This window comes from Sapajus apella, unplaced genomic scaffold (genome assembly GCF_009761245.1).
Source record: "Sapajus apella isolate SASKATOON/1434 unplaced genomic scaffold, GSC_monkey_1.0 scaffold37, whole genome shotgun sequence".
Taxonomy (NCBI): Eukaryota; Metazoa; Chordata; class Mammalia; order Primates; family Cebidae; genus Sapajus; species Sapajus apella.
In genome coordinates this window covers 5,952,018-5,968,365 of record NW_022436977.1, presented here as the reverse complement: position 1 = coordinate 5,968,365, position 16,348 = coordinate 5,952,018, and the positions used below count along the sequence as shown (strand labels likewise).

The 16,348-nt window shown below is 40.1% G+C and overlaps 1 protein-coding gene across 2 annotated transcripts in view; it reads left to right on the top strand.

Annotated features, from left to right (window-relative positions):
- Window positions 1-16,348, top strand: part of FAM81A (family with sequence similarity 81 member A) — an 84,942-nt gene that overhangs the window by 51,623 nt on the left and 16,971 nt on the right. For both annotated transcript variants that reach the window (XM_032297292.1, XM_032297291.1), the window contains exons 4-5: window positions 232-350; window positions 15,299-15,428. In XM_032297292.1, the coding sequence (XP_032153183.1) occupies window positions 232-350; window positions 15,299-15,428 (249 nt within the window). The remainder of the gene's footprint in view (window positions 1-231; window positions 351-15,298; window positions 15,429-16,348) is intronic.

The following is a 16,348-nucleotide window of genomic DNA, read 5'->3' as shown; positions in this document are numbered from 1 at the left end:
AACTTGCTCTGGGAACAGCCTTGAAGGTCTCTCTCTGTCTAGGCCTCCTGGTTCTCTGTATGAGTGTTTATCAGGCGACTGTTGAAAAGGAGTCTCAAAGAAAAAAAAAAAAAAAGGAGTTGCTTATGAAAGACTGAGTTAAACATTCTTATTTTTGCCAAAAGTATAGATGCTTTTGTGGAAGCATGTGAATTCTCAGATGACTCTTTTAGTGGTTTTTATGTTGCCCAGGTACTCCAGGAGCAGATTCGTGCCCGGGACAATATTAGCTACGGAACTAATTCTGCCTTAAAGACCCTGGAGATGCGCCAGCTCTCCGGTTTGGGAGATCTTCGAGGAAGAGTGGCAAGGTAGGTGTCCAAATATTGGGGTCTCTACCCATCAAAAACCATTTTCTATAAACTCTGTTATAGTGGGCAATATATTAATGGGTCCCCAAAACAATTGCCTTGCATTCCTTTAGTACATTTCTTCCCTGCTTTGGCCATAAAATCCAGTGGTAGGAGTTAAACCTGGTTGGAGGATGCCTTGGGTTTCTTTTGTTACTGCAATTGATGTTGTCTTCATGGGAAGAAATGATGGGAGAACTCACTCAGTTGACATTGTAATTTGATAGGGTAATACTATGTTTATTGAATCCGATAATATAAAGTTGACATAGTTTGTGTGTCGTTTCGAAAGTTTAATTTTTCCTGTTATTCATTTTTGTTTTTTTTCCTGAAGTGTATTGGTCTGGGAAAGATTGGAAATTTAGAAAAAACATCTTTCTCCTCAATCTGAAAAGTGCTGTTTTCAGCTGGGTGCAGTGGCTCCCGCCTGTAATCCCAGCACTTTAGGAGGCTGAGGAGAGTAGATAACAAGGTCAGGAGTTCAAGACTAGCCTGACCAATATGGTGAAACCCCGTTTCTAGTAAAAATACAAAAATTAGTCAGGCATGGTGGCATGTGCCTGTAGTCCCAGCTACTCAGGTGGTTGAGGCAAGAGAATCGCTTGAACCTGGGAGGCCGAAGTTGCAGTCAGCCGAGATCACACCACTGCACTCCAGCCTGCGTGACAGAGGGAGACTATGTCTCCAAAAAAAAAAAAAAAAAAATAGTGCTGTTATCTCAAAGTGTGCTGCATGGACCAGCAGCCTCAACATCACCTGGGAGCTTGTTAGAAATGTACCGTCTCCATCCCACCCTGCCACTACTGAATTAGAATTTGCATTTTAACAAGATCCCTGAATTCATATGCATGGGAAAGGCTGGGAAGTCCTGCACCACGTTTGTGTCTAGGGCTATTTTTAACTGGCTGGGACAAATTTGTCCGAAGTATTTACGGGCCTCTTCTGCCCTCTGCTGCTGCTAAGAGCCAAGCACATGAATGGGCATCAGCGCTGGAGCTGAGGAGCAAATGGCACTTCCCATCAGCCTGAGGTGGCAATCAGGGTAGTCTGCAAGGGCTCAGGTGGAAGAAAGAACAAGGACCTTCAGCATGCAAGTCCTCTGGAGCAGGGAGGGGAGGTGTTAGGGTGAATTTGTGCAGACAACATGTTGAGGGCCTTGAATGCTGGGCATGTGTGTTTGGGTCTGCTGGGTAAAGATCGGTCTAAGCAGAAGGCTACGTGGATTGGATGGGGGACAGGTTGATCACCCTCCTTCTGTGGTTTTCTGTCCTCATCAGGATGAATTCCAGTTTCCTTAGTGTGGTCCTTGGTGATGACGCCCTGTTGACTTCCTCTCCTCTCTCTACCCTTGCACTGTACCTTTCAACAGTGATCAACTCTTTGTTAGTTCCTGAATAAACCATGCTCTTCTGTCCCTACACCTTTGTATATGCTGTTGTTGTACCTAGCATGCCTTTCCTCCTCCTTTTATTTTATTTTGTTTTTATTTTTGAGACAAGTGTCACTCTGTTGTCCAGGCTGGAGTGCGGTGGCACAATGTTAGTTCACTGCAACCTCCTCCTCCCGGGTTCAAGTGATTCTTGTGCCTCAGCCTCCTGAGTAGCTGGGACTACAGGTGCCTGCCACCATGCCCAGCTAATTTTTGTATTTTTAATGGAGATGAGGTTTTACCATGTTGGCCAGGCTGGTCTCTAACTCCTGACCTCAGGTGATCCGCCCACCTTGGCCTCCCGAAGTGCTGGGATTACAGGTGTGAGCCGCCGCGCCTGGCCTCCTCCTCCTTTTCTAATTTGTTTTCGGTCTTTAAAGTTCAGCTCAAATGTCACCCACTCTGAAAGTCTTCCCTGACACCCCCACTCCACAGAGCTCTCCTAGCATTACCGCTTTATTGCGTCTATCTGTTGTCTTCCTCACTCTGCTGACTTTACTGTGTGGGAGGGGGTTCCAGATGTTTTACTTCTCTGTAGCTAAGTGCGTGAAACTGTCTCTGGAAAACAGTAGGTACTCAACATTCATCATCCATTTGAATGAAGAGATGACCTAGACACTCACTTTAATAGGAGTGGAAAACCTTGACTACTTATTTGTGGAGTTCGGCTTGAAAGAAATCCCAGCTCTGTGATACCTCTCAGAACAGCAGGGAGTTAGAAGAACTTAAGAGCTACAGGTCAAAATAGGGACTTTAGGAGGACATTGAGGATCTTCACAGCCTCTTGAGTTGTGGATGAAGATCAAGTGAGGGAATACACGTGAGAGGTTTGGTGCCCTGCATGTGATGGAGTGGGCCTGCAACCAATGGTAGCTTTATCATCGCAGGGGCAAGGGCAGTGACATTGTCCTTAAGATGCTGCTTCTAATACAAAGTAGAAAAATTCTTCTAAAATACTCTCAGGAATCTTATATTCTTCAGGTTCTTATCAACTTCTCTCCTTCCCTGTAACAAAAACTTTCACTCTAAAGGCATCAAAAACGTTTGTTATGAGCATCAGACATTTTTGCTTTGTTTTGTGACTATATTAGTCTTTCTCCGGGAATGCTAAGACTTGATTGTTGAAATGAATTCATGTGAAATAAAAATTCTTTGGAAAAGTTTCTTGGCCTTCTTTCATTGATTATGTAATTGTATTGAAGGGGTATGAACTTTTTAAGAGTTACTCTTAAGTTACTAGGCTTCTATATTATTTTATATTTAATTTTTTAGTTTTTGTGGGTCCATTGGTGATGTAATTAGTAGGAAATGGGCCTTGATTTTTTTCCCCCTGTAAATCCAGCTCAGAAGGGCACAGGCAAGTTCTCCATGGAGGTGAGATACACATTCAGCTCACATGGCATAGCACGCTCTAAACAGGACATGATGAGGCCTGAAGACTCAATAGATGGCCTCCTTCCTCTCTCTCTCCCTGAACAGCTTAGTGGTTCAGGGAGAGGTCTAATTCACATACCTTATAAGTCTCCTATTTAAAGTACACAGTTCAGTGGTTTTTAGTGTATTCACAGAGTCATGTAGTCATCACCACAATCTATTGCATAAAATTTTTATCATCCAAAAGGAAACCCCATACCAGTTAGCAGTCACTCCCCATTTTTCCCCAGCCTCCCTGATTCCCCAATCCATGGCAGGCCTACATTCTATCTCTAATGGGCTTCCCTCTTCTGAGCATTCCAAGTGAATGTGTTCCCTTGAGACTGCCTTCTGACACTTAGTGTAACGTTTTTAGGGTTCGTCCATGTTTTAGCATATATCAGTACTTCATTCCTTCTTATGGCTGCATAGTAAGTACCTCATTGTGTACTGCATTTTAAAAATCCATCCATTAGTGGGACGTTTGGGTTGTTTCCATTTTTGAGCTGTTTTAAATAATGCTGCTGTGAACATTTGTCTGTTTGTTTTTGTGTGCTCATAGGTTTTCATTTCTCTTGGATATGTGCCTAGAATGAAAATGCTGAATAACATGATAACTCTATATTTAACTTTAGAGGAACAGTGCAGCTACACTGTTTGACAAAGTGGCCACCACTTTACATTGCCACCAGTAGGGCCTGAGGGTTCCGATGTCTTCACATCCTCACTAACAGCTGTTTTCTATCTTTTTGATTATTGCCATCCTAGTGGGTTTAAAGAGGATCTCACTGTGGTTTTGATTGGATCCCCCTGAGGACTAATGTTGTTGAACATCATTTAATGTGCTTTTTGGTCATTGGCATATCTTCTTTAGAGAAATACTTATTCAGATTCCTCGCTCATTTTTTAAATTGAGTAATTGTCTTTTTATTATTGCGCTGTAGGAGTTCTGAAATATATATATATATATTCCCTTATCAGATATCTGATTTGAAAACTTATTGTCCCAGTCTAAGGGATGTCTTTTCAGTTTCTCGTGTCTTTTGAAATGTAAAAGTTTTTAATCTTTGTTTGTTTGTTTGTTTTGAGGCAGAGTTTCACTCTTGTTGCCCAGACTGGAGTGCAGTGGTGCGATCTCGGCTCACCACAACCTCGGCCTCCCAGGTTCAAGCGATTCTCCTGCCTCAGCCTCCTGAGTAGCTGGGATTACAGGAATGCACCACTATGCCCAGCTAATTTTGTATTTAATAGAGACTGGGTTTCTCCATGTTGGTCAGGCTGGTCTCAAATTACCAACCTCAGGTGATCCACCCATCTTGGCATCCCAAAGTGCTGGGGTTACAGAGGTGAGCCACCACACCTGGCCCTAAAATTTTAAGGTGAAGAGGTGGGTCTACCAGCTTTTGCTACATTCATTAAAGAGCTGCTAAAAGTCTCATTTGCAGAATATTTTATTATTAATAAAATAACACAGCTAATTTGAGAGATCAACTATGTATATAATCTTTTTTTCACTTGCTAGTGTTTGGGGTATCATATTTAAGAAACTGTTGCCTAATGCAGGTCACAAAGATTTATGCCTATATTTTCTTTTTAAGTTTTATAGTTTCAGCTCTTACATTTAGGCCTTTGATTCATTTTGAGTTAATTTTTTTGTATATGGCATAAGGCAAGGTTCCAAATTTATTCATTTCCTTGTAGATCCCAGCAAAATTTATTGAAAAGTCTATTCTTTCCCCATCAAATTATCTTGGTACGCTAGTTGAAAATCACTTGGCAATAGATATATAGATTAATTTGTGGACTCCCAATTTTATTCCATTGATTCTCAATTCTTTTCTTATGCTGGTACCACACTGTCTTGATTACTATAGCTTTGTGATAAATTTTCAGTTGAGAAGTGTGAGTCCTCCAACCTCATCCTTTTCTTTTCAAGGTTGTGTTGGCGGCTTTAGGTCCATAGTGTTTCCATATGAAATTTAGGATCAGGCCGGACGTAGTGGCTCACGCTTGTAATCCCAGCACTTTGGGAGACTGAGGCGGGGGGATCACCTGAGATCAGGAGTTTGATCAGCCTGGCCAACATGCCACAACCCCATCTCTACTAAAAATACAAAAATTAGCTGGGTGTGATGGCGCATGCATGTAATCTCAGCTCCTGGGAGGCTGAGGCAGGAGAATAGCTTGAACCTGGGAAGCAGAGGTTGCAGTAAGCTGAGATTGTGCCACTGCACTCCAGCCTGGGTGACAGAGAAAAAGTTTGTCTCAAATTAAAAAAAAAAAGAAATTTAGGTTCAGTTTGTCAATTGTTGCAAAGAAACCAGTTGGAATATTGATAGTGACTGTGTTGAAACTGTAGATCTGTCTGGGGAATATTGCCATTTAAAAAATATTAAGTCTTTTAGTGGGTTCAGTGTCTCATGCCTATAATCTCAGGGGTTTGTGAGGCCAAGGGGAGGATTGGGAGGATTGCTTGAGGCCAGGAGTTTAAGACCAGCTTTGGCAACATAGCAAGACCCCATATCTATGAAAAAATAAATATAAGGTAAGTTAGTTGGACGTGGTAGTACATGCCTGTAGTTTCAGGGTGCTGTGATCTTATCACTGCCCTTCAGCCAGGGTGACAGAGCAAGACCCTGTCTCTTAAAAAAATAATAATAATAAGCCTTTCTTTAAATTTTTTTTTTTTTTTTTTTTTTTGGTAGAGACAGGGTCTCTCCCAGGCTGGTCTTGAACTCCTGGTTTCACGTGATCCTCTCACTTCGGCCTCCTGAAGTGTTGGGATTACAGGTGTTAAGTCACCATGCCTGGCCCCAAAATTAAGTATTTGGATCCATGAATGTGTGTGTCTTTCCATTTATTTTGGTCATCTTTAATATGTTTCAGCAATATTTTGGAGTTTTAAAAGTATAAGTTTCACACTTTAAAAAATTTATTCCTAAGTATTTTATTCTTTTTGATGCTATTGTAAATAGCAAATCATTTTGTTTTTTAATTGCCATTATAGATAAGTACAATAGATTTTGTCTATTAGTCTTGTATCCTGCAACCTTGCTAAACTCATTAATTACTTCTAATAATTTCTAATGGATTTTTAAAAGGATTTTCTACACTTACGATCATGCCATTTGCAAATATAGTTTCACTTTTTACTTTCCAATCTGCATAACTTTTATTTCATTTTCTTGCCTAATTGCCCTAACTAGAATCTCCAGTATGATGCTGAATAAATGTGGCAAGACTAGATACCCTTGTCTGTTTTTGATTTCAGGGGAAAGCATCCAGACTCTCATTATTAAGTAGGATGTTAGGTGCAGATTTTTTCTTTTTTCTTTTCCTTTGGAGACAGAGTCTCTCTCTTTTGCCCAGGCTGGAGTGAAATGGTGCCATCTTGGCTCACTACAACCTCTGCCCCCCAGGTTCAAGTGATTCTCCTGCCTCAGCCTCCTGAGTAGCCAGGATTACAGGCATCTACCACCATGGCCAGCTTATTTTTGTTTTTGCTAGAGATGTGGTTTCGCCATGTTCGCCAGCCTGATCTCGAACTCCTGACCTGAAGTGATCCACCTGCCTTGACCTCCCAAAATGCTAGGATTTGCAGGCATGAGCCACTGCTCCTAGCCCAAGTGTGAATTTTTTGTATTTGCTCTTTATTAGGTTGAGAAAGATTTTATTTCCCTACTTTGTTGACTGCTTTGATCATGAAGGGTATTGGATTTTGCCAGATGGTTTTTTCCTACCTATTAAGATAATCGTGAGGGGTTTGTCCTTTTTTCAGTTGATAAGGTTTATTACACTAATTGCTATTCTGATGTTAAAGCAAACTTGCATTCTTGAAATAAATCTCACTTGGTCATGATATATAAACTTTTTTGTATATTGCAGGATAAGTTTGCTAGTATTTTGTTGAAATGACACCATCTGTTGTCATTTCCTTACCCCCAATACAGTTTTGCGCCATCCACCTCCTTTGTGCTATTATCAAATAAGTTACATTTGTAATGTAATGTATATTGTTCTATGTATGTAACAATACAATTATATGCATATTATTTTAAACAGTTGCTTTTTAAATCAATTATGACAGGAGAGAAAATATTCATTTATACTGCTCATTATAAATACGTAATTGCCTTTACCCATGCTCTGTGTTTTTCCATGAGGATTCAAATTACTGGCTGGGGTGCGTGCTTTTAAAGCCTGTCAAACTTTGTTTAGTGTTTCTTCTAGGGTGAGTCTTCTAACAATGGATTCTCTCAGTTTTTGTTTTTCTGGGATGTCTTCATTTTGCCCTGTTTTTTGAAAAGCAGTTTTGCTGGATGTAAGATTCTTGGTTGACAGTTTATTTTCTTTTAGCACCATGAATATGTCGTCCATTGCCTTGTGGCCTCAATTATTTCCAATGAGAAATTAGCTATTAATGTTATTCTAGTTCCCTTTTATGTGACAAATTGTTTTTCTTTTATCTTTTTTTTTTTTTTTTTTTTTTTGCTGTTTTCAAATATTTCTCTTTGTCTTTTCACTGTTTTTCTTTGTTTGTTTATTTGTTTTTGAGACAGATTCTCACCCTGTAGCCTAGGCTGGAGTGCAGTGGCACTATCTCAGCTCATTGCAACCTCCACCTCCCGGGTTCAAGTGATTCTCATGCCTCAGCCCCCTGAGTAGCTGGGATTACACGCATGCACCACCAAACCTGACTAATTTGTGAACCTCCACCTCCCAGGTTCAAGTGATTCTCATGCCTCAGCCCCCTGAGTAGCTGGGATTACAGGTGTGCACCACCACACCTGACTAATTCATGTATTTTTAGTTAAGATAGGGTTTCACCATGTTGGCCAGACTGGTCTCAAACTCTGGGCCTCAATTGGTCTGCCCGCCTCAGCCTCCCAAAGTGCTGGGATTACAGGCATGAGCCACCGTGCCCGGCCTTCTTTTCACGTTTTTGCCATGATGTGTCTGGTATGGATCTCTTGATATTTGCCCTACTTGGAGTTTATTGAATTACTTATTTGTATCGATTAATGTTTTTCTGACATTTGGGAAGTTTTCTGCCATTATTTTTTGAATAATTTTAATGCTCTTTTCTCTTTTCTTTCTCTCTTTCTCTTTCCTTTGAGTTGGAGTCTCACTCTTTACCCAGGCTACAGTGCAGTGGCAAGATCATGGTTCTTTTTAATCTCAAACTACTGAGCTCAAGCAATCCTCCCACCTCAGTCTCCTGAGTAGCTGGGATTGTAGGCATGCATCACCATGCTCAGCTAAGTATTTCTGTTTTTATTTTTAGAGACAGGGTCTCACTCTGTTGCCCAGGCTTGTCTCAAAGTCCTGACCTCAAGCCATTCTCCTGCCTCAGTCTCCCGAGTTACTGGGATTACAGGTGTAAGCCACCATACCTGGCGTCTTCTCTTCTATTATTCTCATTATGCATATGTTGGTGCATTTAATGGTGCCTCATTTTTTTTTTTGAGACTCTGTTCATTTTTCTTTCTTTTTTTTTTAAATCTCTATTAATCGGATTGCATAATCTCTATCCACCTATTTTCAAGTTTGCCAGTCTTTGTTCTGCCTTTTCACATCTTCTGTTGAGCCCCTCTATAAATTTTTTATTCCAGTATTTCCATTTGGTTCTTCTTCTTTGATAATTTCTATAGCTTTATTAATATTTTCTATTTGAAGAAATATGCATTACTTTACTATTCAAAATGTGGTTTCAATCACCCTATGTTTGCTCATTCTGTATTTATGTTAGCTATTTGAAGTTTTCTTTTTTTATTACTTTAATTAATTAATTTATTTATTTTAAGATGGGGTTTCACCATGATGACCAGGCTCGTTTTGAACTCCTGACCTCAGGTGATCCACCCACCCCAGCCTCCCAAAGTGCTAGGATTACAGACATGAGCCACCGCTCCCGGCTTGAAGTTTTATTTTTTTAAATCTGACATCTGTGTCCTCTTACAGGCAGTTGCTTTTGCCTGTTTTCTTCCCCCTAAGTATAGTTCACATTTTCTTGCCATTTTAGATAATATATTGTAGCAACTCTGGATACAAGACCCCTAGACTTGTTTTTGAGGTTATTTGCATGTTTATTTGTTTAGTGACTTGAACAGACTCTTAGTGATATCTGTTTACCCTGCAGTATGAAGCCTCTGATGTCACTCCTCAGTACAGTTTGGGAAATGGGCACAATCACTTCTAATGACAGTGGTTTTGGAAGGGCTCTCTTTCACTGTGTCTTTCCTTGATATTTTATTAGGCTGTCTCCCTTTGTTGATATCACACCCAAGTCTTGAGCTCCACTAATTGCTGGCATATTGCTCTATTATTTTTGACAGTGCCCTGGGACACAAATTGTCCTATAGTCTGATGGTACTATACTTAGATTACTGCTGGCTGTAAAGGGCTTAATGATACATATATACAATAATTATGTATATATACAGAAATTACAATAATTATGTATATATACAGAAATTACAATAATATGGAAAATGAGCAATCAAATTGATGTTTTACCTGTCATTGTGTTTGCTATGCTCTGCCACTGTGTCATATGCTGACAGAGAAGTTCTGCATCAGCATGTGACCCAAGTCATAGCTGTTAGACATTTGGGACTCTCTAGGTGGACCAGTGATTAGGTAGCCTAACAAGAGAGTCACTCTGCCATCTGATGGTCACAACCTGGAATGGTACCTGGGACATAACAGCCGCCCAAAGACCCCAAAAAGGAAAATTTGGAATGAGTACATTATTACTCATCATGATATAAAGCATCAAGGATGAATAGGAAAACTGGTTACATTCATTGCAAATTCTTGTTTAACTAAAGCTGTTGAGCCATACACAAAGCTATAGTAGAGCCCGGAGGCTGTCTTTTGTGAGTGTTTTTTTTTTTAAAGACATGAACGATGTCTTTGATTTAGCGCTAGATGAAATAGCAATATTGGCTTCCTCCTTTTATGTTAAATATATTTTTATTTTGAAATAATTTTAAATTCAGAAAAAGTTACAAAATTCATCAATTATTAACAATATGTTACATTGACTGTGTTATTCTTTCACGTATGTAATTTTTTTCTGAAACATTTGAGATTAAGAACATTATTTTTCACATAAGAAAATCAGAGTTGACGTCACTGTGTGTGTGTGTGTGTGTGTGTGTGTGTGTGTGTGTGTGTATGTGTGTGTTTTGAAGACAGAGTCCTGCCCAGGCTAGAGTGCAATGGCATGACCTGGGCTCACTGCAACCTCTGCCTCCTAGGTTCAAGTGATTATCCTTCCTCAGTCTCCCAGGTGGCTGGGATTACAGGCGCCCATCACCATGCCTGGCTAATTTTTGTAATTTTTTTTTTTTAGTAGAGTTAAGGTTTTACCATGTTGGCCAGGCTGGTCTTGAACTCCTGACCTTAGGTGATCCTCCCACCTCGCCTCCCAAAGTGCTGGGATTACAGGTGCAAGCCACCGTGCCAGGCCATGTTTTCTGATGGGAGTCTTTGGTATCTTACCTTGTGCCCCTCTCTGTGTCCCCTACCCAGCCTGCTTCTTTATTTATAAAAGTACACAAGGAATGTGTGCTGGTAGGAAAGAATCAGAAATGCAATTAAATATACAAAATAAAAATGAAGCCTGGCCAGGAGTGTTTGCTCCCAGATAATCCCAATACTTTGGGAGGCCAAGGCATGTGGATCACCTAAGGTCAGGAGTTTGAGACCAGCCTGGCCCAACATGGTGAAAACCTGTCTCTACTAAAAATGCAAAAATTAGCTGGATGCGGCAGTGGGCACCTGTAATCCCAGTCACTCAGGAGGCTGAGGCAGGAGAATTGCTTGAGCGTGGGAGGCTGCAGGTTTGCAGTGAGCTGAGATCACACCACTCTACTCCAGCTTGGGCGACAGAGTCAGATTCCATTTCAAAAAAATAAAATAAAATAGAAGAAGGCTTACCATCTCTTGGCTCTGCTTTACTCCTTAGAGGTAACCAATATTAACAGTCTGTTGTCTGTCCTTTCAGACTTTTCTCATAAGTAATAATAAGATAACAGTTTGTCATTACAATGACATAATGGTTTGTAGTCTAATAAATTACCTAACAGTGTGATTTTAACTTTACAAAGTATTATGTATACTATTCTGCAACATAAGTTTTTCCACATAACGACGTATGTGGATACTTTTCCAGTATGTACATAGATCTAGTATACTTTTTAATTGGATATGGATTATTTTGCTACATCTATGTACTATAATTCAGTATATTTAGCCACTATTGTATTATTTATTTATTTATTTATTTTTTTGAGACAGAGTCTCCGTCTTTCAGGCTGGAGTGCAGTGGCGCAATCTCACCTCACTGCAACCTCCGCCTCCCAGGCTCACGTGATTCTTGTGCCTCAGCCTCCTGAGTAGCTGGAATTACAGGCACGTGCCTCCACACCCGGCTAGTTTTTGTATTTTTAGTAGAGATGGGGTTTTGCCATGTTGGCCAGGCTGGTCTTAAACTCCTGGCCTCAAGTGACCCAAAGGGCCGGGATTACAGGCATGAGCCACTGTGCCCAGCCCTAGTCACTGTTGTATTCAAGGAAATTCATGTTATAGTAAATGTGTTTCCAGATGAGACACAGCATTGAAGCCAAGTGATAGCTAGTGAAAGCTTCAGAATAATTTTGAGACCTTTTCAAACTACATTTTGTAACACAGCCTGTCCCTCAAACAGCTTTGTAAAGGTGATGAAACTGGTCTGATGTAGTGATACCTGATGGTGTCTATCAAGGAAGCTTATGTTTGGATTGGAAAATACTTCCTTTTAAAAAAACTGTAATGTTTTTTATTTCATAGTATTTTAAAAACATCAGCTTTACCCAAATATGATTTAAATATTTTGCTAAAAAATTATGAACTCAACATAAAAAATCAAGGTCTGTATTTGGCATTATTTGTAACCATCATTTGTGACACAAGAATGATGTGTGGGGATTAATGAAATAACATATGTCAAATATCTTCTGCAGTACCTAGTACATAGTAAATATTTCCTTATATTCATTCATTCACAAATGTTTATTAAGCCTCTACTATATGTAAGGCAATATGCTAGGCACTAGGGTTTTAGTGATGAAAAAGACATATATAATATCTCCTTGCTTGCAGTTTACATTCTAGAACAGTGGTGCAAAGTGAGAGTCTTTAAGAAAGTTGGGGCCGGGCGTGGTGGTTTACGCCTGTAATCTAAGCACGTTGGCGGGTGGATCACCTGATGTCGGGATTTCAAGACCAGCTTGATCAACATGGTGAAACCCTGTCTTAGCAACAAAAAAAAAAAAAAAAGAAAGTTGAAATAATTGAGCTGGTGGCTTACTTTCTTTAGAGTCAATAATAAATTAAATTTACCAACAATTTTATCAGTTTACTTACCATTGTTTATTGCACCTACTCCCTCCTTGTGGGTGTTCTTTTCTCCTTACTGAAGTACATTCTTTAGTAACTTTTTCAGTATTGGTTTGTGGATGATATATTTCTTAATCTTTGTATGTTAGAAGCAGTCTTTATTTAGCACTTATTCTTGGATAATAGGTCATTTACCTTCAATACTTAGAAGATCTTTCTCCATAATCTTCTGATCTCTGTTGTCTCCTATATCTATTGTGGGCTGTCAGTCTTATCGTCAGTTTTTGGTAGGTTACTTCTCTTTAGTCTTTAGCTTTTAAGAGTTTATATTTATAATTGGTTATGTGAATTTCTCCATGCTTTATTTATTTTACTTATCCCAGATTGTATTCACTGAACATCTTAAAATTCACGTGTTTCTTCAGTTTTAGAAAATTGTTGGCATTCACACCTCAAATATTGCTTCTCAGCCATTGTCTCTATTTCCTTCCTATTGGAACTCCTCCTTGACTTATGTTAGCATCCCTCTATTTGACTTCCATGTTTCTTAACTATTTTTTCATGTTTGTAATCTTTGCTACATTCTGAATGAGTTCCTTGCTATTATCATTGAATCCACTGATTCTATCTTCAACCATGTCCAGTCTAGAATTATTAAGACAAGGGCTGGGTGCAGTGGCTCATGCCTGTAATCCAAACACTTTGGGAGCTTGAGGCGGGTGGATCACCTGAGATCAAGAGTTCGAGACCAACCTGGCCAACATAGTGAAACCCTGTATCTACTAAAAGTATAAAAATTAGCAGGGCGTGGTGATGCACACCTGTAATCCCAGCTACTCAGGAGGCTGAGGCAGGAGAATGGCTTGAACCGGGGAGGCAGAGGTTGCAGTAAGCTGAGATAGTGCCACTGCACTCTAGACTGGGTGACAGAGTTAGAATCCATCTCAAAGAAATGGACAAAGTCACAGAAAGAAGTCATTGATCATCTTAGCTGCCTATAGCATGGAAGTAAGTGACTTGCTGGATGGAGTGTGCGTGGACGCGGATGTACACCTCACATCTGCAGTTCGCCCCTGTGTCTGCCCACAACTGACAGGAGAGATTAAGGGGTTTTCCTTTTCCACCTTCTGAGTCTTGTATAAATGTGTCTCACTGTCAGAATCTAACTCAGAACCCTTCTGGTAAGGACATCTAGGAAGTATAGTTTGGGGCTTCAGTCCCTATGATACAAAGAACATTTACAAGGAGCAAAAATGTTTTGTCACTTAAGAATAATCCATTTACATAAACTATTTCCTTGTCACTAATCCTCCAGTTTTTTTCCTAAGTCTCTAACATTAGCCACTTTGCTTGAATGTCTGACCACCTCTTATTCCAGGCAAAATGAATCCCCCAATATATTGTTTGAAATTCTGCTTTCCTAACAATTTTTAGGGCTACCCCTGAGTCGACCTATAAGCATCATCAGTCTTATTCCAGAAGGTGCCAGCATACTGAGTGTGACCATCTGTAAGCCAGGACTGACTTTTTCTTCCTCATTACACCTGGTCACCAAGAACTCTTCTAGAAGCCACAGGTTTTTTTTTGTTGTTTTTCATTTTTGGGTTTTTTTTTTTTGTATTATCATTTTATCTTTTTGTAGACACAGGGTCTCGCTGTGTTGCCCAGGCCGGCCTTGAACTCCTGGGCTCAAGCAATTCTCCTGCGTCAACCTCAGCCTCCCAAGTAGCAGGAGGGAGAAGATGAAGAAGTCATAGGTGTGGATTGAAGGAGGGCTGGTGCAGTAGCAGGAGCAGATGCCGTGGTGGGAATCTGGGCTCTTGTAACTTACTTGTGCCTTTTGAACCTGCTGGAGCTTGCTATCTATAATCCCTTTCCCCTTGAAGATGGAGTGCTGTTCCTAGGCCCACCTTCTAGTGTGGTAATCATGATGGATTGCTCCAATTTCAGGATCACCTAATGTCCCACTCTTAGGCATTCTGTCTCTACTGGAGCCCAGTAGCAAGCTAATAGCTTCTTCTCAAAGAGGAATATTGTCTCAGAACAGAGCATTACTTAGCTCTAAACTCTTATGGGTCCATTTTGTGACTCTCCTATTAGGACTTGACAGAGGCTTCATGCAGCTCATCTGCCATAAATACTTTGAGCATCACTGGGTCTGCCAAGTTAGAAGGCCCACAGGGCAGCTGCTTTTACTACAGCTGGAACTGGCTGCAAAGCCTTCCCCTGCTCGAGACCCCACTCATACTATACAGTTTTATAAGTGATTTGGTCAAAGTTTAGAAGTAATATTTTCCAACATGGCAGAAGTTGCGTTCCAAATCCAAAGAGGCTCCCAACTTCAAAAGGCAGGGGTGGTACTGAAGAGTGACAGACCACATCCAGCACACTAGCTATGCTCTTTGTATCGGCCTCTCACTGCACATACAGTGTTGTACTCATGAGCACCGTAAAGACTATTTCTTTGGTGGTTTTATCTCCAGCCTTATTAAGCAACATCCCTGTGGTTTAGCTTAAAAACCATAATGAGGCCAGCTCTCTAAATTCATTCGAACCTCGGTTCAAAAGAGTGATTGATAGTGCAGTTTCTTTGAGTGGGTTTTGCATTTCAGAGTGTGTAAGGAAGCTTTTGAGCACGTTTTTAAACTTTAATAAGAATCAGCTTTGTTCTTTGTCTGGACAGATGTGATGCCAGCATAGCCAGACTTTCTGCAGAGCACAAAACGACCTATGAGGGGCTCCAGCATTTGAACAAAGAGCAGCAGGCTGCCAAACTTATCCTGGAAACAAAAATCAAAGACGCGGAGGGACAGGTACGACCTGTTTCAGGTAGCTTTTGGAAGCAAGTAATTTGTTCTTAGCTAAGAATAACATGATGTTGATTATTTCTTACAGGAGAAACCAGCTGGGGCGCCTAGGATGGGTTGATGCCAATCATAGGCGTTGTTTCTTGGTTTCTTCCTTTCCTATTTCACTAGAGCCCTTCATGTGTGTGGCAATCAAACCACCCAAATTTTTTGGTATAGTCCTAATTCTTTCCCCACCACCCACATTCCTAAAACAACTAATACATTGCAAAAATTCTAAATGACACCTCGAAAGCTGTCTCTTGCACAAGTGAGTGATCAAGTATTCCTTTACATGCTACTCATCCTAATTTTTGATTCAGGAAATGATGTATTCACTGGGACTCATTGTATGTGCTACCTCATCACATAGTCTGTATGTGGGACAAAATTAGGCAAAGCTAGAGCACAGGCAGGCTAATGAATATGAGAGTGTTTGACCTCAAACCTCACAGATTAAATTCACAAAGCAAAACTTTTGGCATCTCACAGTTTGTTTTTTGGCCACTTAAGAGTTTCCCTTTGCCATCATAGGGGTCTGTCTTCCAGGACGTTTTCCACAGTATCTGCCTTATTTGCTATTGTTTGTTTAAAGAGACTATTCCAATAAAATAGGAACATTTGATTAACTTACTGGATTAAATCTTTTTATACCTTAAGTATCTCCAATAAGAATATAAAGCTACTTATGTGAAAAATGCAGATATTATAAAACTATGAAAAAGAATAAAAAGACAATCCAATAATAGTTTCTTTTCTGAAGAATGAGTGAGGATGGAATTATTACACCACAGATGTGGTGCTAAGGAAATCACAAGCTTCCCTGTAGTTAAGCCAAGTAAAATATGTACAGATATCCATCAAAAGAGACATATGTTCTCCTTCTT